This window comes from Pelophylax lessonae (genome assembly GCF_965119305.1).
Source record: "Pelophylax lessonae genome assembly, chromosome: 9".
NCBI classification, from domain to species: Eukaryota; Metazoa; Chordata; class Amphibia; order Anura; family Ranidae; genus Pelophylax; species Pelophylax lessonae.
In genome coordinates, this window is record NC_138776.1 from 239,888,502 (window position 1) to 239,913,833 (window position 25,332).

At 42.9% G+C, this 25,332-nt stretch overlaps 1 protein-coding gene across 1 annotated transcript in view; it reads left to right on the plus strand.

Annotated features, from left to right (window-relative positions):
• Window positions 1-24,864, plus strand: part of CLCF1 (cardiotrophin like cytokine factor 1) — a 125,301-nt gene extending 100,437 nt beyond the window's left edge. The window contains exon 3 of the mRNA XM_082266747.1: window positions 23,420-24,864. Coding sequence (XP_082122873.1) covers window positions 23,420-23,911 — 492 coding nt within the window. The 3' untranslated portion in view covers window positions 23,912-24,864. The remainder of the gene's footprint in view (window positions 1-23,419) is intronic.
• Window positions 24,865-25,332: the final 468 nt, after the last annotated feature.

Genomic DNA, 25,332 nt, shown 5'->3' on the forward strand with positions numbered 1-25,332 from the left:
CATTGGTCTTTCCCGCTGAGATCCCACCTCCAGCACACATTGACCTTTCCCCAGTTTTATCCCACTTTTAACACACACTTATTGGCCTTTCCCGCTGAGATCCCACCTCCAGCACACATTGACCTTTCCCCAGTTTTATCCCACTTTTAACACACACTTATTGGCCTTTCCCGCTGAGATTCCACCTCCAGCACATATTGGCCTTTCCCGTGGGAGATCCCATCCTTCACCCATACACATTGGCCTCTCCTGCTTCCTGCTTCAATCCCACCTCCAGCACACATTGGTCTTTCCCCAGTAAAATCCAACCCTTAGCCCACACACATTGGCCTTTCCCCCTGAGATCCCACCTCCAGCACAAATTGTCCTTCCCCAGTGAGATCCTACCTCTAGCACACATTAGCATTTCCCCATTAGATCCCACCCTCAGCACACACACATTGGCCTTTCCCGCTAACATCCCACCTCCAGCACACATTAGTCTTTCCCCAAGAAGATCTCAACCTCAGCACACACACATGACTTTCCACCTCCAGCACACATAGACCTTTCCCAAGTGAGAGCCTATCCTTGGCACAGATGGGCCTTTCCTCCTGAGATCCCATTGTGAGTATATATATATATATATATATATATATATATATATATATATATATATATATATATATTTGTGTACCTTTTAATAAAGTGCTGTGGATTATGCTCTAGGCGTTTGCGGCCTTTGTTTCATTCTGTTTGTGTAATTAGTATAGGTGCTATGAGGGGGTATGTAACATTTTCAAGCATAGTTAGTAAAAGCCCAGAATTTTGCTTTAACGTGGTTGTAAACCCTTACATATACCCAGTGAATGGACTATCCTCAGGTGATACACAGAGGTGATCTATCAACTCTGTCTGCCTGCCGTATTCTCTTCTCTACATCCGTATAAAGTGCTGAATTTCTGAGCTTGTCCGAGAGTTCCGAAAAAGGGGGCAGAGAGCTAAAGTTACACTCTGCAGAGGTCAGTGAGGAGAGTTCTGATAGCTGCTTGGAGGGAAGGGACACCCCTCCCTCCACGAAGCACACAGGAACAAAGCTGAGGCTGTCAATCAGCTTGAGGTCCCTCTCCTGTCACCATTTTTCTCTTGGTGTCAGGAAAAAATGTCAGACGTGGTTTATGCTGATAGCAGAGGAACAATGCAGCAGACAGATATGACACTTGAGTGATATGCACTGTTCATATTTCATTGAAACTGCAAAACAAAACAGAGGGCGCACCGAGCTAGTGCATGCTCCTAAAAGAACATAGATTTATTAATGTAAAAAGAGGTAAGTATTATACTCACAGAGTAACAATTGTATCAAAGCTCATCACAAACAACATCCTGTCCACATTAAATCATAACGTGTGACAGGACAAAAAGAGGCTTCAATAGGCTAAAGTGTTTCAAGGACTAGTCTCTTCCTCAGAGCCAGTAGGACTGTTTCCTGCACCCTGGTGTGGCTATTGTCAGAAAGGGGCACCCCCAAAACGCCCCATGGGCAGAGTTAGCCCCCCCCCCACACTGTTGAAGAAAATGAACAACAGGGTGCTGAAGTCAGTATCAAATAAAAAACACTTTATTAAAATAAGCAGCATACTTAGATTGAAGTTAGCATGAAACAGCATGGATAGGGAACACATGAGACCAAGCAGCTGTAATCAGTGTGAGGCTGTAGGCATCACTGAGTAAACGAGGATGACAGCTGTCAAAATGCCTGGTGGATGTCGGGAGAGGGGGTGTGCATGATGTATTTCCAGGGACTTTCTCATGCATTTAAAGAAGAGGGCAAAGTCCCTCAAAGTTTCATGCACACCCCCTCTCCCGACATCCACCAGGCATTTTGACAGCTGTCATCCTCGTGTACAGCCTAGAACATCACCGCTAATATCCATAATTTGAGCTGGCTGGCTCCCTGTCATCCTCAGTCTCTGTTTACTCAGTGATGCCTACAGCCTCACATGGATTACAGCTGCTTGGTCTCAGGTGTTCCTTATCCATGCTGTTTCATGCTAACTTCAATGTAAGTGTGCTGCCTATTTTAATGAAAAAAAAATGTATTTGATATTGACCTCAGCACCCTGCTATTCTTTTTCTTCTACATTGAGGGGATCCTACCCAGATCTTCTGTGGGAGCTGCAGAGGTTCCCTTCTTTGTCCCTTCTCCAGTTCAGCCATCCATCCAGTTGCCTCATCCATTCCTCTACCCTGTTGATGGTCTACAGATACAGATGAAAGTTCCAATGGACCAAGGGACTTTGCACTTCTCCTGGGGGCGCCGTATGTACTGCGTACTTGTACACTATGTGGATTAGACCCCCCTCACGTCTGAGGTGTCTTCGCACAGCAACCAACTGGTAAAACTATATGCATTGCACGATAAGAACCACCAGTAATGATCATCTCATAATAAATAGAGCATACCAAATATGTGGAACATATAACACTTATAAAACATTTAAAACGTACCCCAAGGTCCACAAATGCTGGTGTTGCTTCATTTCATTATAATTATAATATTTAATAGTTGTGTAGTAAACAGTCCTGCTGGCTCTGAGGAAGAGGCTAGTCTTTGAAACGCGTTAGCCTATTGGACCTCCTTTTTGTACTGTCACACGTTATGATGTACTGTGGACCGGATAGAGCTGTTCTTTGTGATGAGCATTGATACAATTGTTACTCTGGGAGTATAATACGTACCACTTTTTACATTAATAAAGCTATGTTCTTAGGATAATGCACTAGGTCGGTGCGCCCTCTGTTTTGTTTTGTGGTTTCAGTGATTCCAGACTCCCCCAGTCTAATGAGGGCAGCAAGAGGAGACTTATCCATGAAAGCCAGGATGGAAAGACAGTCTACTAGATATTACTGGGCCTACTCGCAAGTGCAGAAGATTTGTGTCTGTTACTACTTGTTCATATTTTATGTCTGAGATTTACAACCACTGTGAGGTAAGTATATGCGTCTGTGGAGATCTGGCTTAACCACTTCCCCATACTGGACCTATTCTAGCACTCCTCTCCTACATGTAAAAATCATCGTTATTTTTCTAGACAATTACTTAGAACCCCCAAACATTATATATGTTTTCTTAGCAGAGACCCTAGGGAATAAAATGGCGGTCGTTGCAACGTTTCATGAAAAAAAAAAGAAAAACACTAAAGTTAGCTCAATTTTTTTGTATAATGTGAAGGATGATGTTGAATGGCGCGAAACTTCGGTACAACTCCATAGGTGTTGCTTTTAAATTTTATGCAGGTTACCAGTTTAGACTTCCAGAGGAGGTCTTCGGCTAGAATTGATGCTCCAGCTCTAACGTTTGTGGTCATACCTCACATGTGTGGTTTGAACGCCGTTTAAATATGTGGGCGTGACGTACATATACATTCGCTTCTCGGGGAAGGGGCATTGTACATATTTTTTATTTTATTTTTTGTTTTTCTTCACACTTTCCCTTAAAATATTTTATCACTTTTATTCCTATTACAAGGAATGTGATACATCCCTTGTAATAGGAATAGAGCATGACAGGTCCTCTTTATGGAGAGATGTGGGGTCAAAAAAACAATCTCGGCCTTTCCAACCAAGTACACGGCAGTGTTTACATCTGCCAGGGCTGGACGTGACATCATCCTGAAGGTCATAAACTGCCGGGGATCATCTGGTCCTCGGTATTCCCTATGGTGAACTTCCGCCGCCGGTGGATTACTTCTCTGATGTTCTGCCGAAAACTCCAACTTGCCAAGAGCTCCAACCACTTCACTTCTGTTGGGTCTATACCAGGAATAATTGGAGATTTCGACCACTTGGTGTTTTCACAGAACACCGGCAGCCTATACACTCTGGTACACCCTATAATGAGTGGACGTTGTTAGTCCACCCACTAGTCGCTGCCTTGGAGACGGCCATGTTGTTGGTTATTAGCGGGTAGACTGAAAATGTCCATTCATTATAGCGTGTACCGGAGTTTATACGCTGCCGCCTGTTCTGTGAAAACACCAAGTGGTCGAAATCTTCAATTATTCCTGCTGTAGAGTCACCAGAACTGACTTGGTTGGAGTTCTCGGCAAGTTGGAGTTGTCAGCAGAACACCAGCTCGCTGATCGCACGTGCAAGCCGGCAGAAGCACCGGAGGGCGGCGGGAGGGGATGGCCTGTAAAAGCGATCTAGTGGCTGAACTGCCGCCATGATTGTTCTTACGGTGCAGGGAATCGCCGGTTGAAAAAGATGATATCTGAACAGTGGCAGGTGGTGCTTCATCAGTCGGGGGGGGGGCATTGGGCGGCAGACGGACCCCCCCCCCAATCACTTCAGCCTGCACCACCATATCCCCCTAGTGCCTGTTTACTTACCTTGCTCCGCGGGACTAACAGGCAGCTTCCACCTCAGTCTCCTTGTTCCCTCTCAGCGGCCGTCTCCTCCCTCCTTCTTGGCCAATATCATGCCTTCTCCTTTCGGCCAATCGGGAAACAGGTCTCAGGACCCGCTTCCTGATTGGCCGGGAGGAGAATCAGTGTGGCAATAGCGAATATTAATTCGCTATTGTCACACAACTGGGTGGGCTCAGGGCCCAGTGCTCTGCGCCCCGAGCCCACCCTTTTTTGAAGCCTATTAGAGCCTCTGGCTCTAATCACGTGCTTCAAGAAAAAAAAAATTCCCCATTGGAATCCATGCATCCAGCGCCCTGCATGTAGATAAGGGGGCCGGACTCATGGATGAGGAGGGCACCTAATGGATCTGAATGATGCCTGCAGCTGCACCCATCATTCAGATATCTCCACTCAAAGTCCAGGACGTCATATGACGGCCTTGGGCGGGAAGTGTTTAAAGTAAACCTGTTGCTTCACCCGTGCCCGACACAAGCAACTTTCGTAGAATAAAAGCAAGGTCATGAAATGTTGGAGTTTAGGAACAGTGGCATGCGTAGCACCAAACCTAGTCTTTATTTGATCTTTGAAGCTACATTCAAGACTGCCAGCACAATAAAAAACAAAAAAAAAAAAAATCACTTTATTTCTGCTCCGCGCCGTAGACGAACGCGGTCTGTGATGAGACTGATCCTTGTGTTTATTTGTTCCAGGAATGTTCATGCATAAACATGAAGGGATCAGTGTGTGGATATACATATAATGCTGTGTGTACACACATAGATACACTTACACAACTAGGCATTCCCTGGAGGCTTCAATCAGCGGTGTTGTATACACACTGGGGGCTCGAGGTGTCATTGGATCCTTGTATCTAAGTATACACTGACATAAACACTCACTGTTGTATATACACACACATTCACAAATAATTATACCTTCAAGGACTCTGCCCCTCCTTCGCCGTTCCCGCACTAATTTCCCTCTCTGTTCCGCTTCCCTAACTGCACTACCTACAACACATCACCCTGCATCGCCTGGGGCGCCATTAGTAACTCTCTGAGTAGTATATACAATGCCAGGTTCTTACATAACATTCAAATAAACATGCTGTCAGCATTACGTTACATAATCAGTCTGAAAAAGACAGGTACCCAGCTCCGGTCTGACAGGCAGGTGCAGAGAATAAATTGGCACACGCAGGAAAAACAAAAATCACTGAGACTTAAAGTGAATGTTCCCTGTATCGTTAGGAAACTATTTTGAGTTGTAGAATTTACATTAAAGTGGTTGTAGACCTCAGACATGAAATATGAACAAAGTTTATCCTTCTATAGTGTGTACTTCTCTCCAGTGGCGGCTGTTGCTCCATTGGCTGGAGGGGCGGCAGATGGACCAACCCCCCCCCCCGACCACACCAGCCTGCACATGATACCCCCCCCCCCCTGGTTGCCGGATCACTCAACGTGAACATGTGGAGGGCCGGCAGGCAGCAGCGGCGGCATCTCCTCCCTCCTCCTCCTTGGCCAATGGCATGGCTTCTCCTTTCGGCCAATCGGGAAACAGGTCTCAGGACCCGCTTCCTGATTGGCCAGGAGGAGGATTCATGTGACAATAGAAAATATGTTCATTCGCTATTGTCAGACAACTGGGTGGGCTCAGGGCACAGTGCTCTGTGCTCCGAGCCCACCCTTTTTTGAAGCCTATTAGAGCCTCTGGCTCTGATCACGTGCTTAAAAAAAAAAAACATTGGAATCCATGCGTCCCTGCATGTAGATTAGGGGGCCGGACACATGGATGGGGGGGGGGCGTCCCTGCGCCCCCAATGGATGGGCCGCCACTGCTTGCCTAAATGAAGAGCATCAAGTGTAATTTCTGTCCACTGATTGGCTCCTATCACGTACCTGGAGGTGAGCCTGAACGGTGAGGAAGGCCTCTCTTACGCCTCTGACTGGGGACCCCTGATAGTGCAGACAGGAGGCGCCGAGTATAGAGTAGCACGAGTGCCTGATGTAGCTGGAAGCAGGCTGATGTCCACAGACAGGGATAGCCGGGTAGGTCCAGAGCAGGTATGCAGGCAACTAGTGCTGGTGGCAGGAGCGTAGTGAGACAAGCCGGATCAGAAGCCAAACGGTCATACAGGAGCCAGAAGGAGCAGACTGGAGCGGAGGTCAAGGGACAAGCCGAGGTCGGTGCAGGCAGAGAGCAGAGGATAGTCAGGACAAGCCGGGTCTGGTACTGGTAAACAGGATACAGGTTAGCAGGTTCAGGTCAACAAGGCTGAAGACAAAGCAGCACTGGAGCTGAGCAAGGGCTGGGTTTAAATAGCCCATTTGGCGCCAGCATCTGTCACGTTGCGTGCTTGCGTGCGTTCGCGCATGCGCATTCTGCAAGTCCCTGCGGGATTGAACAGAAACACAACTCTGAACAGCAAACCTCTTCTTACAGTTCCTCTGCTCTCAGCAGGAGTCACCTCTAAAAGTTTTCCTGGCACCAGGAGAAAAAAAGGTGACAGGGAGGGATCTCCAGCACACACCCTGTGATTGTCAGTCTCAGCTCTGTTCCTGTGTGCCTCATGAAGGGGGTGTGTCTCTTCCCTCCAATCAGCTCTCAGAGCTTTCCTCACTAGGCTCTGCAGTCTGTGACTTCAGCTCTCTGTCCCTTTTTACTGACATCGGTGCATCTGGAAAGTATTCACAACGCTTCACTTTTTCCCACATTTTATTATGTTACTGTACAGCCTTTTTCTCAAATGGATTAAATTAATTATTTTCCCCAAAATTCTACAAACAATCCCTCATCATGACAATGTGAAAGAAGTTTTTCTGAAATCTTTGCAATTTTTTCAAAAATAAAAAACAAAAAACAAAAAATCACATGTACATAAGTATTCCCAGCGTTTGCCATGACACTCAAAATTGAGCTCAGATGCATCAGACACCGCTCTTCTATATACAGTGCTTAACTCTAGTAATATTTCATATTGTTTACTGTAATGGAGATACTGTATCTTCATAACACCTGACTACAATAATGTATAAGAAAATAACAATCATTTTAAGACCAAACACCCCAATAATTCAAAGCATGGAAGTTGAAGAGACACATTACCCCTTCTGAGTAAGACATGCATAGGATAAAAATCGTGTCTGATGTCTATCGAATCATAATTTTGTTCTGTAAAATGTTAGCTGTCATACTGTAAAACATGGTCAACCAAAAATATGGATATAATTAGTGAAGTGACAATAAACTTGAATTTTTTTTATTTTTTATTTTTTCCAATAAAAAGCTTTTATTGAGAATTCAGTGCAAAAGTTAACAATATGAGCATAAACAATAAAAATCTTAACAATAATGTTGACATCATAGACAAAAATAACAGAGGTTTACGGAGTCCAGCTTTTTCATAAGAATTAAACATGGCACAGTAAATATTAAATATTCAAGTGACAACAGCAAAAGCTCAGTCTATGATCTGTAACAGTTATAAAGGTTTGTGAGATATGGACCAGCAAAGAGGTCCAACCCCACTAATGCCTCGTTTCCACTCAGTGGTACGGTACGGTTCGGTTCAGTACGGTACGGTTCGGAACGGTACACCTTGCGTTTCCACTGCCAATAGTACCCTTTCATGATAGGCGTGGTGTAGCAGGAAAGCTGTGATAGACGATTCTCTGTCAACCAATCAAAGTTCTGCAGAGTGTAGCTCCACCCTGTTGGTACGGTACTAATGTGCTTGGTACCCCAACGAAAGGGTCCCAAAAAAGTGGTACGGTTAGGAATTAGGGTACCATTCACAATGGAAACGGCATAAATAGCGTACCGTACCGAACCGAACCGTACCAGAAAGCTCAGTGGAAACGAGCCATAAGTGGCCAAGAAGGCCCAAGGAAGGAAGGAGTAGAACGGAAATGAGAGATTAGGGATGAAGTAAGAGGGTTGAATAGGTAAAGGAAGGTAGGGCAGAGGGTGTAGACATATAAATATTAGCAGTGAGCACCCAATTGACATCTGATTAGATACGTAATCCATAACTACGATTCATCCAGAAATAACAAAACAATGGGAACTAAGGCGTTACAAATTTTTCATCATCTGAGGAGAGTGTGAACATCAGCCATGTTCTCCACATTTTGTGGAAGGATGTGTCATTTTCTTTTTTAATGGCCAAAATCTCCTCCATTTCCTATATTGATTTCACTCTTTCCACCCATTCTTTAACTGAAGGAGTGGCTTTCGAATTCCAGTGCAGTGGGATAACAGCTTTAGCTGCATTGATCAGGTGTCTTGACAAAGATTTTTTTGTATTTTTTATATGAAAAATTATTGACATGTAACAAGTAACTAGCAGCATTTAATTCTAGAGTGGTGTCTGTGATAAGCTTAACCACTTAAGCCCCCGGAAGATTTTACCCCCTTCCTGACCAGGCCCTATTTTGTGATTCGGCACTGCGTGACTTTAACGGACAATTGCACGGTAGTGCGACGCTGTACCTAAACGAATTTGACGTCCTTTTTTTCCCACAAACAGAGCTTTCTTTTGGTGGTATTTGATCACCTGTGCGATTTTTTTTTTATCATGCGCTATAAACAAAAAAAGAGCGACAATTTTGCAAAAATAACAATATTTTTCAAAATTTTTTATATGAAATTCCCCCCAAAAAATGTAAAAATCAAAATTTTTTAACATTTTTGGCCAATTTGTTTTCTGCTACATATGTTTGGTAAAAAAAATCACAATAAGCGTATTTTGATTGGTTTGCGCAAAAGTTATAGCGTTTACTAACTAAGGGAAAGATTTTTGTCATTTTTGTTGTTTTTTTTTTTAACGAGTAATGGCGGCGATCTGCGATTTTTTTTTTTGCTGGACTGCGACATTGCGGCGGACAGATCGGACCCTTGACTGACATTTTTGACACTTTTGGGGTTACCAGTGACATTGCTACAGTAATCAGTGCTATAAATATGCACTGTTACTGTAAAAATGACACTGGCAGGGAAGGGGTTAACTTTATTGGGGAAGGAGGGGTTAAGTGTGTCCCTAGGGGCGTGTTTCTAACTGTGCAGGGATGTGGCTTTACATGTAACAGCACAGATCAATGGTCTTACATAGCAGGACCGTATGATCTGTGCTGTTACACAGGGGAGAATGACAGGTGGCTTTGTTTACATTAGCCGCCTGCCTTTCTCCCTTCACAGCGGACGATCGCGAGTGACCAGCGGACATCGGGTCCGCCGGTCACTTGCACAGAGGTGTCCGTGAACGAGCCAGGGTGGGAGCACGCCTCCGGTGGCGCGCGCTCGCCCCCTATTGGCTTACAGGCTAGTGACGTACCCATACGTCACTTTGCCTGGCCGGGGCTGACCGCCACAGTATATGTGCTTGCGGCGGTCGGCAATCGGTTAATCAGATGTATAATCTTATTCCAGTAGATCTGTATTAGGTCACATGTCCACCATATGTGGAGGAAGGTACCTTTGTGTGCCAAGCATCTCCAACAACTTTCTGAGTATTGCGGGGACCAAGCCTTTTGTTTCACCGGAGTAATATACCATTGAGTGTGGATTTTATACGCGGTCTCTTGAATTTTCGTACTCAAAGAGCATTTATGGGTAAAGACGCAAGCCTTTTGCCATTGTTTATCAGAGATTTTGCAAGCTAAATCACGTTCCCAGATCTACTTTATTTTTATACTCTTTAACCGGTTGCCGACCGCCGCAAGTACATATACTGCGGCGGTCAGCCCCGGCCAGGCAAAGTGACGTACCAGTACATCACTAGCCTGGGAGCCAATAGCGGGCTGGCGCGCGCCGCCAGAGGTGCGCTCCCGCCTTGGCTCGTTCATGGATGCCTCCGTGCGTGTGACGGGCGGACCCGGTGTCCGCCGGTCACTCGCGATCATCCGCTGTGAAGGAAGAAAGGCAGGCGGCTAATGTAAACAAAGCCGCCTGTCATTCTCCCCTGTGTAAAAGCACTGATCTAACGGTCCTGCTATATAGGACCGTTGATCTGTGCTGTTACCCACACAGCCACATCCCTGCACAGTAAGAAGCACGCCCCTAGGGACACACATAGCTACTGCATCTCTAATAAAGTTAACCCCTTCCCTGCCAGTGTCATTTTTACAGTAACAGTGCATATGTATAGCACTGATTACTGTAGTAATGTCACTGGTACCCCCAAAAGTGTCAAAAATGTCAGTCAAGGGTCCGATCTGTCGGCTGCAATGTCGCAGTCCCGCAAAAAAAATCGCAGATCGCCGCTATTACTCGTTAAAAAAAAAACAACAAAAATGACAAAAATCTTTCCCTTTGTTAGTAAACGCAATAACTTTTGCGCAAACCAATCAAAATACGCTTATTGTGATTTTTTTTTACCAAACATAGGTAGCAGAAAACAAATTGGCCGAAAATGTTAAAAAATTTTGATTTTTACATTTTTTTGGGGGGGAATTTCATATAAAAAAAATGTGAAAAATATTGTTATTTTTGCAAAATTGTCGCTCTTTTTTTGTTTATAACACATGATCAAAAAAATGGCACAGGTGATCAAATACCACAAAAAGAAAGCTCTGTTTGTGGGAAAAAAAGAACGTCAAATTCGTTTAGGTACAGCGTCGCACGACCGCGCAATTGTCCGTTAAAGTCACGCAGTGCCGAATCGCAAAATACCCCCTGGTCAGAAAGGGGGTAAAATCTTACGGAGCTTAAGTGGTTAAAATGCTGATATTATGGCTCACCTTGCATGCAGCTTCTTCTAATGTTGCTGGTTTATTGTTTCCCTTTTTTCCCCAATCCTTTTGTTGCTATCCTTAATTCATGGGGTCTCATACCAAACTTTTTCATTCAAAGTCCCATCTGGGCACTCCTTTTTTTTTTTGCAATACCAAAATTTTGACAGCACTTCCTTAGTAACCTCTCTCCATGACACCTGGCAATGTCAGTGGGGACAATAGTAAAATTGATTCTAACATCAAGTATGTCTAAATAAAGAACAAGCAGCTTTAACACCCTTTTTTACTGGGTAAGTGGTCTGTAAATGAAAAAAGTAATATTATTTTAATTGTATATTACATAATTGCTATTGCTCTAAAGCAGTGGTCCTCAACTCCGGTCCTCAGGGCCCACTAACAGGCCAGATTTTAAGTATTACCTTGGGGAGATGCAGACTAGAGTACTGCAATCACTGAGCAGCAAATTATATCACCTGGGATGGATTTCAGTTATCTTGCAAACCTGGCCTGTTAGTGGGCCCTGAGGACCAGGGTTGAGGACCACTGCTCTAAAGCACAATACATTTATAAACTTGAGCTTTGGATGAAAGATTTTTTTAACACCTGGAAAAATGATATAGGTGATGGGAACATTTTAATCATTACACCATTGGATTGTTTTTTTTTTTTTCAAATTATTTCATTGGAAATTAATTTTGGGATAATATTTTTATGTTTTATTTAGGGGACTTTATTTGATCACGATATTTGTTGATCGATTTATTGTGCATGAATTTTTACAAAGCATAATTTATATAAATTTATCATCACGGTAATTATTATTTTTGTTATATTATATCTTTTTAGCTGAAAAGGCACCTTGAGATTTGTCAGCCTCAAGGATACTGTGTTGGGCATAGGGGTCAATATCAAAGTGGTGGCTAAGATGACCAAAAGCTCTGAAGCCAATAAATCTACTCACATAGGGGGGAATGCAAAGGAGATCTGTGACTAACAACAACATGATCCCAAAGCAGGATCCCGTGTATCTGTCTTCAGCTCTCCTGAAATAGAAACGGCAGAAAAATTCGCTAGTGGGCCCATTTTCCACCTTCGGCCCCAAAAAAAGCTGCTATGACTATGGACATTCCACTGATTTCTTTGGTAAGGGTGGCTCCTCTCTTCGCTCCTATGGAGCCCTGCCGAAGCCACCCTTTGGTGTGCCGTCTCTGGGGGGAGGACTTCAGGATAACATAATGACGCTGCCTGTGCTAACTGCCACAAGAAGCTAGAGGTCAATAAAAAGGCTTTGGAGAATTAGTGAAAGTGGCTTTCTGGTACAATAGTTTTTATTATGCCAAAATACAAACCTGAAGAAAAGAAAGGCAAAATGGTCCTGTACAGGGGAACAAAACATCATACTTTACATAAATACAAACTAAACACTTTTTTTCAAAGTGTAAAAGCGAAAAGTAGAAGCATCCCGCGTAAGTGCCGGAAGTCGGAATGAATAATTGGATTCGGAGGTCCAAGATATCGTGAAACTAACAAACAAATAAAACAAAAAGTTAAGAAAAATTAAATGAATAAAGGGGGTGTTGGTGGAGGGGTGGAATATGGAGGGACAGGGTGGCGGAGAGTGGAGTGAGAAGAGAAAAAGTGAGAGACAAGTAGGAAAAAAGGGGAAAGACAAGAAGGGGAAAGGAGGAGGTGTAGGCTTAGACAAGAAAAGAGCACGGGACCTGTGGGTTGGGTGGTATATTAGAATGGTCTGGAATACCCAAGCTGGTCAGGGGCAGGGTGGGGAGAGCATAAGACCACCATGGGTTTCACACTTTGAGGAACTTAGCATTATAGTTATGAAGTACACTGGTCATCTTCTCATGCAACATGAGGGTATTCAAAATGCTCTTCACCTCTGCAAAAACCGAGCCGTGCCAAGCTCTAGCAAAAGCCCCTTTTGCGGCAATGAAGAGGTAGGTGGCCAGCTTTTGTTGGTATGAGAAGAGGCCTGGGAGGGGGCAGTGAAAAGTGGTTTTTAAGGGTCGCACATGTGCAGTGGCATTAAGTCCTGAGGAAGGGAGATCAGGTTTCTCTGGTTGCAGTTATGAGTACGCAGTCCTCTACCAAAGTTCGGAGAGGCAGCTCAGAAGGAGGCTGCACCTGTATCAGCTTTAAATACTAAGTGTTTTAGCACATTTTTAGTAGTAATAATTTAAAGTGGAATCCCATTCCCATATGCTTAAACTTGCTCCCACTACTTCTAAATCTTATTCTGACTACACTGTAAATGGAAAGATGCCTATACTTCCCTATTCTGAAGTTGCTCCAGTCCTAGTAGTAACATAAATGGCTTCCAGTGTCGGGTTCAGGGGAGAAGAGGGACAGCCGACAATAGACCTGCTATTGGGCATCTGTTCTTGGCTGTCCCTCCTTTCCCTGAAGCCGCTGCTGGGAGCCTATCAAGTGACTGGACCGCAGCGCCCAGATAAGTAAATGTAAGCATCCTCCTTCTATAAGGTAGTTAGAATAGGATTTAGAAGGGGGGTAGGTAAAGGTTTAAACCTAGTTAGCAATAGTCTGGAATCCCACTTTATTGTGTTGTACTCAGTTTGTGAGCACAGATGTATTGGTGCAAAAAGTCAAAGGCTTTAGGACTACTTTATAGGAGTGGTAAAATACTCCAGCCACCCTACCCCACACCTTCAGGAACACCTTCTGGGGGGGTGGGGGTCACAGAAACTGCTACAGTTGACAGCTGGGAGCTCTCAGTTTCCCATGAAAGCTATGTACGAATGCTGAGAGTCATTTGTGGGCTCAGAATTAGACTAATGCAGCAAAGAATTAGCCTCTGCCAAAATCAAGGACCAGGCAAATCTGGTAAAGAGGAACTTTACTCCCACAGTGCACCTTTTAGCCTATTTCCCCACTTGCCTTTGGGGCCTTTATATGTTGTACCAATATACTTACAAACCCAGCAGATCCAGCATTGTCCTCTTCTCTTGCACTGCTCTCCTAATTCCAGTTTCTGTTCCATGTGCCATCTTCCTACTTTGTGACATGGAGCTTACTGTCTCTTCCTGCTTCTTTCAGCTGGGCCCCCCAATGATGCAGCACCAGATCTCACACATGTGCAGACGGCGATCTTGTGCCATGTGTGTTTACATACAGTATGTCCTACTAATGGAGGATAGTAATGCCCCCTGGAATATGGATGCCACATATACCTAGAGGCATTATTCTCCTTCTTTCATAGAAACCATCAATAGAAAAGCAGGGGAACTGTAAGGATCACCAGGTATTTCATGCATGTAGGCAGGTGCAGTCTGTACTCCCCACTGTATGTGGCACTTAACCGAAGTGGCAATGCAGAAGGGGGAAGGTCATAAGGAACTTGGCTCCCCTAGGATTTCCTGTGGTCATCAGGGAAACAGCTGTCCAATTGGATGCTGGTGCCCCATTGTGACCTCTGGGGCCATCTTGGGTGAGGGCAGAGCCTATATAAGGCCCTGGCTCCCTTATTTGGGTGCATTATGTGAGTGGTTAGTGTAGGGACAGGTTCCCTATCTGTTAGACAGTGCATAATGGCAGGGAGAGGTTCCAGAGGAGTAGGAAAAGTGCTTTCAAATGGAGTGCAAGAAAGGCAAAAAAGCATGGTTTCATTTTATAGTTGAGCTTTGTGTAGAAAATTTTAGGGTACCAGTAAAGACAAGGCTCCTGGTAAATCTGTTGCCACATGAAAAATTGAAAAACTCACGCTGCTAAAGAAGAGTAGTAATACTAATATGTCTCACTGTCCATGCCTTGGACTACACATGTGCAAAGCGCAAAAATGTTTTTGTTTCAGAGAAATTCGTTATATTACTAATTTTGTTTTGTTGATTCATTTCGGAATTAGCTTTGTTTCTTTTATTTTCGTTTCCCTAATTAATTTTCAAACTAATTCCAAATTTTTTACTTCCTGGCCTTCTCCTTAACAACCAGCTATTCTTAAAACAGAATTTGAATCGGTCGATAATTTTTCGACCACACCAAATACGAATCGTTCCGAAAATTTGGTAATCATTAGAAAACGATTATACGGAACTAAATTAAGCAAATTTTAACTAAATTTTTTACTATTTAATTTGGAGGTTCGGATACATCTGAATTTCCGAATAACAAAAAATTTGTGTAAATTTGTATTTGGATGGAAACGAATTGCACATGTCTACCTTGGACCTTCCCTCTCTTTTTTTTCCTTTAGAAACAGAAGTGCTAAGTGGGAGACCAAGCATCATACACATCTTGAAGATTTATTAGCCAGCTTAGCTCTTGAAGAGAGCAAAGATCCAGTATAGGGGCAGGACAGCTATCGGTAATCTCCTTTTGCAGGGAGCTTTTTTATATAACCTGTAAAGGTTTAACGTTTCAGGGTTAGGATAGGATAGGTATGCCAAACTGGTGTTTAATGGACCAAAAGCAGCCCTCTCTATGTGGTCCTCAGTGCTGAACAAAAAAAAGAAATGAATCCCCCCATCAACACAAGCAAGGTAGATGGAGAAATCCCTTACCTGCAACATTTTACCTGACAGCGGGAAATCTACCAAAATATGCTGGTCAGCGCTGATCGAATTTTTCCAACAGTCCCGTAAGACAGACTTCTGTTAAACAGGGTCACACAGAGATCATAATTCAACCGATTCCTACTGACCCAGCCTGTGTGTACCCAGCTTAAGACTTTAAATTGGACGAGGCCCCAACTGTTCTCCAGTTACTAAAAGCTACATTTTCTTATGTTAATCTGCAGCTCAATACATTAAGAAATGTATTAAGTCCCTTTTATCAAGTATGGGAAATTATGTAACTTGCAATTTTTATTTATAATGTGAAAGCTCTAAAGTGCTATAAGCGTTCCTTTGGTATGAAATAGGTGTGTGGCTTTCAGCAGACATCATGCAGCTCCATGAAGACTAAATCTACTCACTTCTGCCCTCTATTTCATTCATGTGTCACATGCCTGAGTTAAGGTTTAAGTGTCAGTGAGAAGCTACGTGTTAACTTAGGCTGGCCATACACTGATCAAAATTGGAGTTAAATTTCTATCAGTTTTTGGCCTCCCCCACATTATTTAATCAACTTTTCAAAACTGGCAAATGAGGTTTAATGTGGAGAAGTGTAAGGTTTTGCACTTGGGGACTAAAAACATAAAAGCACAATACACTTTAGGGGGGGGGGGGGGAACCTTTGGGGGAATCAAAAATGGAGAAAGATCTGGGAGTCTTGGTAGAGGATAGACTAGGCAATAGCATGCAATGTCAAGCGACATCTGCCAAAGCCGGCAGAATATTAGCATGCATAAAGAAAGGGATGTATTCCAGAGATAAAACTATAATCCTACCACTTTATAAAACTCTGGTCCGACCACATCTGGAGTATTCTGTCCAGTTCTGGTTGCCAGTCCTCAGGAGGGATATGTTGGAGCTGGAGAGAGTCCAGACAAGGGCAACTAAACTAATTAGGGGATTGGAAGACCTTAATTATGAGGAGTGTCTGCAATCGCTTGATTTATTCTCCCTGGAGAAGAGACGCCTGAGAGGGGACATGATAGCAATTTATAAATATCTCAATGGTGATCTCAGCATAGAAAAAAAGCTATTCAGTCGAAAGGATTGCATGAGGACTCGAGGGCATACGATGCGATTAGAGGAGAAGCGTTTTAACCTCAGGCAACGTGGGGGGTTCTTTACTGTTATTGCTACAAGATTGTGGAATTCTCTACCACAAGAGGTGGTTTCTGTGGGAAGTATGGTGGCTTTCAAAAGACTCTTAGATGTACATCTCAAGGAGAAGAACATTCAGGGGTATGAGAGATGATTACGGCCACACACACCTACACAGGTTGAACTGAATGGACTATTGTCTTTATTCAACCTCACCTACTATGTAATCTATATAACTATGGATGATCAGTGGATGCAGCCAATCAGCTAAAGTCATTGATCAGTGTACTCCAATAGCAGCATCTGCCAGGGAAGTATTCCTTTATCCACCCAAGTTGGGGCAAAGTTGAGCTGAATTAAATTGTATTTTTGATGATCTGCCTGGGGTTCAGCTTAGAATATACTGTATAATGTCTATTGGTTACCCCTCTCCAACTCAACCATTCTCAACCAGGGTTCTGTGGAAACCAAGGTTTCCTTCAGAGGTGACTAGGGATTCCTTGAGCTGTGGTTAAATGACTTTCCTTCTGATGGTGTCTTCATAGTTCCAGGTCCAATGCCACTTGGCAGAGCCAGCAAAGGTGACATTCTGACCACCACTATAAGTTGGGCATTCTTTCCACTGACCCCCACCATTTTCATTATGACACCCGATGGACTAAAATCAGGGGTTCCCTGAGACCTGAACATTATTTCAAGGGTTCCTCCAGGGTAAAACGGTTGATAAAGGCTGCTGTAACTAAAAATCAGGGCTGTTCTCACTGATGTGAGACCTTGTGTTTTCAAGGCTGTGGAAGTTACCTGGGAAGGGGTTAAAGCCAATGTCAACAATGTAATGTGTGTATATACTGAAGTGTAACTAGTATCCTCAATAGGGGCACTCTTGTGCTGGGCAAGACATTATTCTTTACAGCTGTGTTTTTCACGTATATGGATTTCAGAGGATGAGAGAACTCTGTAAGACTTAAAGTGATTGTAAAGTCTTATTTTTTTTTTTTTTTAATTAACATACATGTTATACTTACCTCCTCTGTGCAGTTTGTTTTGCACAGAGAAGCCTGGATCCTCAACTTCTCGGGTCCCTCAATGGCTCTCCTGACCCCTCCCTCCTGTCTAGTGCCCCCACAGCAAGCCGCTTGCTATGGGGGCACCCGAGCAGAGCTGCAGCTCCTTGTGCCTATTCAGATACAGAGCTGCCATTTGACCCCACCCCCTCTCTCTCCTGATTGGCTAACTGACTTTGATTGACAGCCGCTTTAGCCAATGGTGCCATGGCTGTGCCTCAGCCAATAAGGAGAGAGAGTCCCGGGTGGCAGAGGAACTCATGAACATCGCTGGACAGAGATGGGCTCAGGCAAGTATTAGGGGTTGCTGGGGAGGCTGCTACACACAAGGTTTTTTTTATATGAATGCATTTAGATAAAAAACCTTCTGACTTTACAACTCCTTTAACATGGTCTGGTCTCTACATGTACAGAGTAAGTCCTTTATTAATGTATCTCTAAAGCCATATTTGCTTTACATGTTTTGGATAGAATAGGGAATGACACCACTGTCATTTTGTTTTCTTTGTCCCCGTGTCCTATTAGGGAGATTTCCCTTCACTTTCTGTATTGGAGACACAACAGAAAGTTAGTGAAAATCTTAAACAGTTGTCACTGTTCTGGTGACATCTCAAAATGTTGGATTTCACATCACTTTCAGCACCAGTGATTGTGCACAGCAGTACAAATAAAGAGCGTAAGTCTCCCTAAAAGTCGGTTCACACTATGGCGACACGACTCTGCACTACTTTGGGAGGCGACTTGTCAGTCCCGTGCACCGCGACTTCGGCGCGACTTGCAAGGACTTCATATAATGAATGTCTATGCAAGTCGCTCCGAGGTTGCCCCGAAGTAGTACAGGACCCTTTTTCTAAGTTGGAGCGACTTGTGTCGCTCCTATTAGAATGCGTCCTGTAGCAGTCAATGGACTGTGAGGGACCACGACTTGTCAGGCTGACAAGTCGCCTGACAAGTCGCTCTAGTGTGAATCGAGTCTAATAGAGATACCAATAAAAACAAAACAAGCGTTCTAACTCCTCACCACTTCATCCAAACAAAAAAAAAATAAATGGTTTTGGCTTTAGATACACTTTAAGTACATTTACACTTTAATCTGATTAATTTTATCTTGATGTTGTATCGTTGTTTAACCTGACCATTCAGTTGTAGTCTAAGGCCCCTTTCATACGATCGGACCGCTCAGGTCCGCCTGTCCGTTTTTCAGGCAGACCTGATCGGGCCACCCATTCTCTTCTATGGGGAGGCGGATGTTTGCTGACACCCGTCTGTCATCCGATCCGACAAGATCCACTGAAAACAGACAGATGGCGATACGTTCGCCATCCGTCCAGCAGGTCGGATCGGATGAAAACGGACATGCTATCCATTTTCATCCGATCTCCCCATAGAGAAGAGCGGGACTCTGACAGGTCCGTCTCTGCATAGTGAGCAGAGACAACTGTCATCCGCCTGCTCAACGGGGATCAACCGAGCGATCCCCACTGAGCTAGCGGAATCCGCCGAGGGGATCCACCCCGTGAGAAAGGGGCCTTAGAAAGGGAAGTTTCACACTCCAGTTTGAAGTAGCTACAGTACATGTGTAATCGAACAAAATGAGTGCCAAACCAACATCTTAGGGGTCCGATTTTTTGTTTTATCTCCTTAAGTGCCTTTTTTGGTTTGTATGAAAATGTTTTTTTTATGTTTTTGATAGTTTGCTTTTTTTGTAGCATTAGCAATAGGAAGGAAAATCCAGCATTATTTTGTTTATGAAAAACATTGCCATGCATTGTTAAAAAAAAAAAAAACATTGTAATGATCATTAATCATTAGGCCCCCTCCACACTTTTGGGACCTGAAAGTCACACAACTTTGCAGTGATTTTTTGCTGTGATTTTTTCCTGCGATTTTTCCTGGACTTAAAGCAATGCCTATGTAATCTTGAGTTCTATGGACCTCAAGTCGCATCAAAGTCACTGAAGTCCCACAGATATGAACGGTACTCATTGGAAATCATGGGGTACGACTTGTCATGCCACTTTGCAGTCCCAAGTCACAGGACAAGTTGCACAAGTGTAAAAAAATCTACAGAATAAAATTAGTACTTTATACCTACAGTATAGTAGTTAACATTTTATATCTATAGCCTAAAATATATAGAGAGTGTTAACATTTCTGGAACATTGTTAAAAGTAAGTAATATCTCTCTCAGGCAACAGGTGACATATATACACACAGTATCTCACAAAAGTGAGTACACCTCTCACATTTTTTGTAAATATTTTATTATATCTTTTCATGTGACAACACTGAAGAAATGACACTTTGCTACAATGTAAAGTAGTGAGTGTACAGCTTGTATAACAGTGTAAATTTTTTTGTCCCCTCATAATAATTTAACCGGTTGCCGACCGCCGCACGAATATATACTGCGGCGGTCAGCCCCGGCCAGGCAGAGTGACGTATGGGTACGTCACTCGCCTGTCACTGACTTGAGAGCCAATGTCCGCCGGTCACTCACGATCGCTCCGGTGAAGGGAGAAAGGCGGAGCGGCTTATGTAAACAAGCCGCCCGTCATTCTCCCTGGTGTAAAAATGAAGATCAGACGGTTCTACTATATAGGACCGTTGATCTTTGTTTTTACACCAATAGCCATGTCCCTATACAGTTAGAATCACGCCCCTAGGACACACCTAACCCCTCCCTCTCCAATACAGTTAACCCCTTCCCTGTCAGTGTCATTTTTGCAGTAACAGTGCATATGTATAGCACTGATTACTGCAGTAATGTCACTGGTAACCCCAAAAGTGTCAAAAATGTCAGTCAAGTGTCCGATCTGTCCGCTGCAATGTCGCAGTACCGAAAAAAAAATCGCAGATCGCCGCCATTACGCGTTAAAAAAAAACACCAAAAATTACAAAAATCTTTCCCTTTGTTAGTAAACGCGATAACTTTTGCGCAAACCAATCAAAATACGCTTTTTGCTATTTTTTTTACCAAACATATGTAGCATAAAACAAATTGGCCGAAAATGTTAAAAAAATTTTGATTTTTACATTTTTTTGGGGGGGAATTTCATATAAAAAAATTTGAAAAATATTGTTATTTTTGCAAAATTTACGCTCTTTTTTTGTTTATAGCGCATGATCAAAAAATCGCACAGGTGATCAAATACCACCAAAAGAAAGCTCTGTTTGTGGGAAAAAAAGGACGTCAAATTAGTTTAGGTACAGCGTCGCACGACCGCGCAATTGTCCGTTAAAGTCACACAGTAAAAAATCGCAAAAAACCCCCTGGTCTTTTAGCAGCCAAATCCTCCGGGGTTTAAGTGGTTAACACACAGCCATAAATGTCTAAACCGCTGGCAACAAAAGTGAGTACACTCCTAAGTGACAATGTCCAAGTTGGGCCCAAAGTGTCAATATTTTGTGTGGCCACCATTATTTTCCAGCACTGCCTTAACCCTCTTGGGCATGGAGTTCACCAGAGCTTTACAGGTTGCCACTGGAGTCCTCCTCCACTCCTCCATGATAACATTACAAAGCTGGTGGATGTTAGAGACCTTGCGCTCCTCCACCTTCCATTTGAGGATGCCCCACAGATGCGCAATAGGGTTTAGGTTTGGAGACATGCTTGGCCAGTCCATCACCTTTACCCTCAGCTTCTTTAGCAAGGCAGTGGTTGTCTTGAAGGTGTGTTTGGGGTCGTTATCATGTTGGAATACTGCTCTGCGGCCCAGTCTCCAAAGGGAGGGGATCATGCTCTGCTTCAGTATGTCACAGTACATGTTGGCATTCATGGTTCCCTTAATGAACTGTAGCTCCCCAGTGCCGGCAGCACTCATGCAGCCCCAGACCATGACACTTCCACCACCATGCTTGACTGTAGGCAAGACACACTTGTCTTTGAACTCCTCACCTGGTTACCGCCACACACGCTTGACACCATCTGAAGCAAATACATTTATCTTGGTCTCATCAGACCACAGGATATGGCTCCAGTAATCCATTTCCTTAGTCTGCTTGTCTTCAGCAAACTGCTTGCGGGATTTGTTTTGCATCATCTTTAGAAGAGGCTTCCTTCTGGGACGACAGCCATGCAGATCAATTTGATACAGTGTGCAGCGTATGGTCTGAGCACAACAGGCTGACCTCCACCCCTTCAACCTCTGCAGCAATGCTGGCAGTACTATACATCTATTTCCCAAAGACAACCTCTGGATTTCATGCTGAGCACATGCTCTCAACTTCTTTGGTCGACCATGGCAAGGCCTGTTCTGAGTGCAACCTGTCCTGTTAAACCGCTGTATGGTCTTGGCCACCGTGCTGCAGCTCAGTTTCAGGGTCTTGGCAATCTTTTTATAGCCTAGGCCATCTTATGTAGGGCAACAGTTTTTTTTTTCAGATCCTCAGAGAGTTCTTTGACATGAGGTGCCATGTTGAACTTCCAGTGACCAGTATGAAAGAGTGAGAGCTAGGACACCACATTTAACACACCTGAGACCTTGTAACACTAACGAGTCACATGACACCGGGGAGGGAAAATGGCTAATTGGGCCCAATTTGGACATTGTCACTTGATGGTGTACTCAATTTTGTTGCTAGAGGTTTGGACATAAATGGCTGTGTGTTGAGTTATTTTGAGAGGACAGCAAATTTACACTGTTATACAAGCTGTACACTCACTACTCTACATTGTAGCAAAGTGTCATTCCTTCAGTGCTGTCACATGAAAAGGTATAATAAAATATCTACAAAAATGTGAGGGGTGTACTCACTTTTGTGAGATTCTGTATATATATATACTGTATATATATATATATATATATATATATATATATATATATATATATATATATATATATATATATGTGTGTGTATATATATATATATGTGTGTGTGTATATATATATATATATATATATATATATGTGTATGTATATATATATATATATATATATATATATATATATATATATATATATATATATATATGTGTGTGTGTGTGTGTATATATAGATATATATATATATATATATATATGTGTGTGTGTGTATATATAGATATGTGTGTGTATATATATATATGTATATACACACACAAATATACGAGGGGAAGTTTCCACACTTTTTTATACTTAATTGAGTTTAAAAAAAAGTGCAGAAACTTTTTGAATAACATCTCACCTCACTACCAAAAGAACAAAGGGCAAGGTTTAATGAATTTTGGTTGAGACAGTCTTCATAAATCACAGGCAAGGTAGCCATACTTAAGTTTCTTTGTTTTGGAGCCCCTAGGAGAAGTTTGGCCCTTTAGAGGAGGGTATAGCTATGACATGGCCCCCCTCTTCTATCCTATTCCAATGATCAAACAAGAAGTGAGTTTTATCTCCCAAAGGAGAGTTTTGAAAACCATATATGTTCTTTTACTATATTTTCCTGCCTCATTAGAGAAAGGTTTCTCATTTTCTTTCTTGACCATAAAAAAAAGGAAAGTTTTTTTGGTTAGAGTTGTGTTTTAATGTTATTACCTGTGCAATGATATATCAATATTTTTTTTCTCACTATCAGTTAAACTATCTTGGTCCTCCTTTCAACGACCCAGACTTCAACCCCCCTCGTGCCGGTGGTCCAGACGCCATCCCCAGTGCATCAGTGGACTCTCAGATGTGGCGCAACCTGAATGACAGCCTGCGTTTAGCAGAGAACCATCGGGCCTACAGTCTCCTGCTCTGTTATCTGCGTTCCATTGACAGTGAAGTGGCAAGAACTGAACTTCGAAGAAGTCTGGGCCGCTTTTGCACCAGCCTGCAGGGTCTGGTTGTCAGCATTGCTGGTGTCATGTCTTCCTTAGGCTACCAGCCTCCACCTGAATTCTCCAATTCTTCTCCTCAGTTTGGGTTGGGGTTTGGGAGGGGCAATGACTTTCTGCGCAAGATGGAGGACTTCTGGCTGCTGAAAGAGCTTCAGATCTGGCTGTGGAGGTCAGCAAAGGACTTCAACAGGCTAAAAAGGAAGGTACCTGCAGTGGTGTCCTTCCGGGTGGAATTTCGGGGCTACTGATGTGGTGGAGATAGAGGAGAATGATAATGTAGAGACGACTTATTTAAACACTTCTAAAAAGAGCAAATACACTCCAAAAATTAATGCAAGAAAAGTTCTGGTGAATTCCGAATCTTGCCCTTAACTTCTTAACAATGGATTAAAACCTGGAAGAAATATCTAAACCAGATTAACAGTGATAGAGAGAAAGTTTACCAGATGTCTTCATTCCAGAATATTTTTTCACAATAATTAATGTTAAACTACGAGAAGAACAAAACATGGTTACCAAATTGGAAGCAACGCCTATGATTTACCAAACAAACATTTCTCACTGCAGGTGGGATAAACTTTTTTTTTTTGGCTGTGCACAAGTTTTTTAGAGTATTTATGCTTAAAAAGAGCTTTATAAAGAGGTGAAAAACCACTTTTTTCATAGAACGTGTTTATTTTTTCAATTTTCTAAGGCCGAGCCAGTCCCATTAGCAACATTCCAATAGAAACAATTAAAAGATGTTTTTAATAAGAAAGTACTAGATATGTATCATTGATATGCATATTAATCTAGAAACACATTTATTACCATGCACTGTTATGTTCAAACAAATGTAGTGGTCCATTTAAACCACTCATATGGACATTTAAATGATGATAAGCATCTACATAGAATAAACAGTTGCACCCAGTAATCTGATTTTAAAGAAGGTGCAGAGTGCCACTTATATAACAAGGAAAAATAGCCTTATATATGAAGCTGTTGACATATCTGTCGCAAATAATATTTTTGTAGCTGTCTCTAAGTGCCTTTATCTTTGTACATATATGTGTGTGTATAATGGGTGCCTTATTGTACATACTTGAATAATGTATTTTTAGTGCTCCTTTTGCTGCAAAACTCAGACAGCCAGATTCAAAGGACCAAACAAAAATCCATAAAATGTAGTCTGTTTTGTAGAAAACTACTTCTGCACTGATGTTCACAATATTTAAAGGGGATTAATGGGAAGAAAGAAGACCATCTAGGTCATTTTTGTGTAGCAGCGGATCTGCTTAAAAATACAAATTAAAAACATTATTTAGAAGTCCAAACAATTCCTTAGTCCCTCTATGCTGATTTGCTACTTCGAAGGGTTGGAAGGCTCTAGTGATGCCAACTAGGGATGATCGAACGGTTCGAGTCGACCATCGGTTCGACCCGAACATTGACTGTTAGAAATTTGGCCGAATTCCGAACTTTTTGCTGAAAAAGTTCGGAACTCGGCAACCAGAACCGACCAAAATGCAATGGGACAGGAACTGGGCTTTAAAAGCCCGTGATTGGATCAGAACCATCAGTAAAAGCCAATTGAGGGGGCAGGAGGATGCTAGGAATGTGATTGGAGTGACTAGGGGGTCCAGAGGCCAATCAGTAGTGAATACGCCCCCCAGTATATAAGATAGCC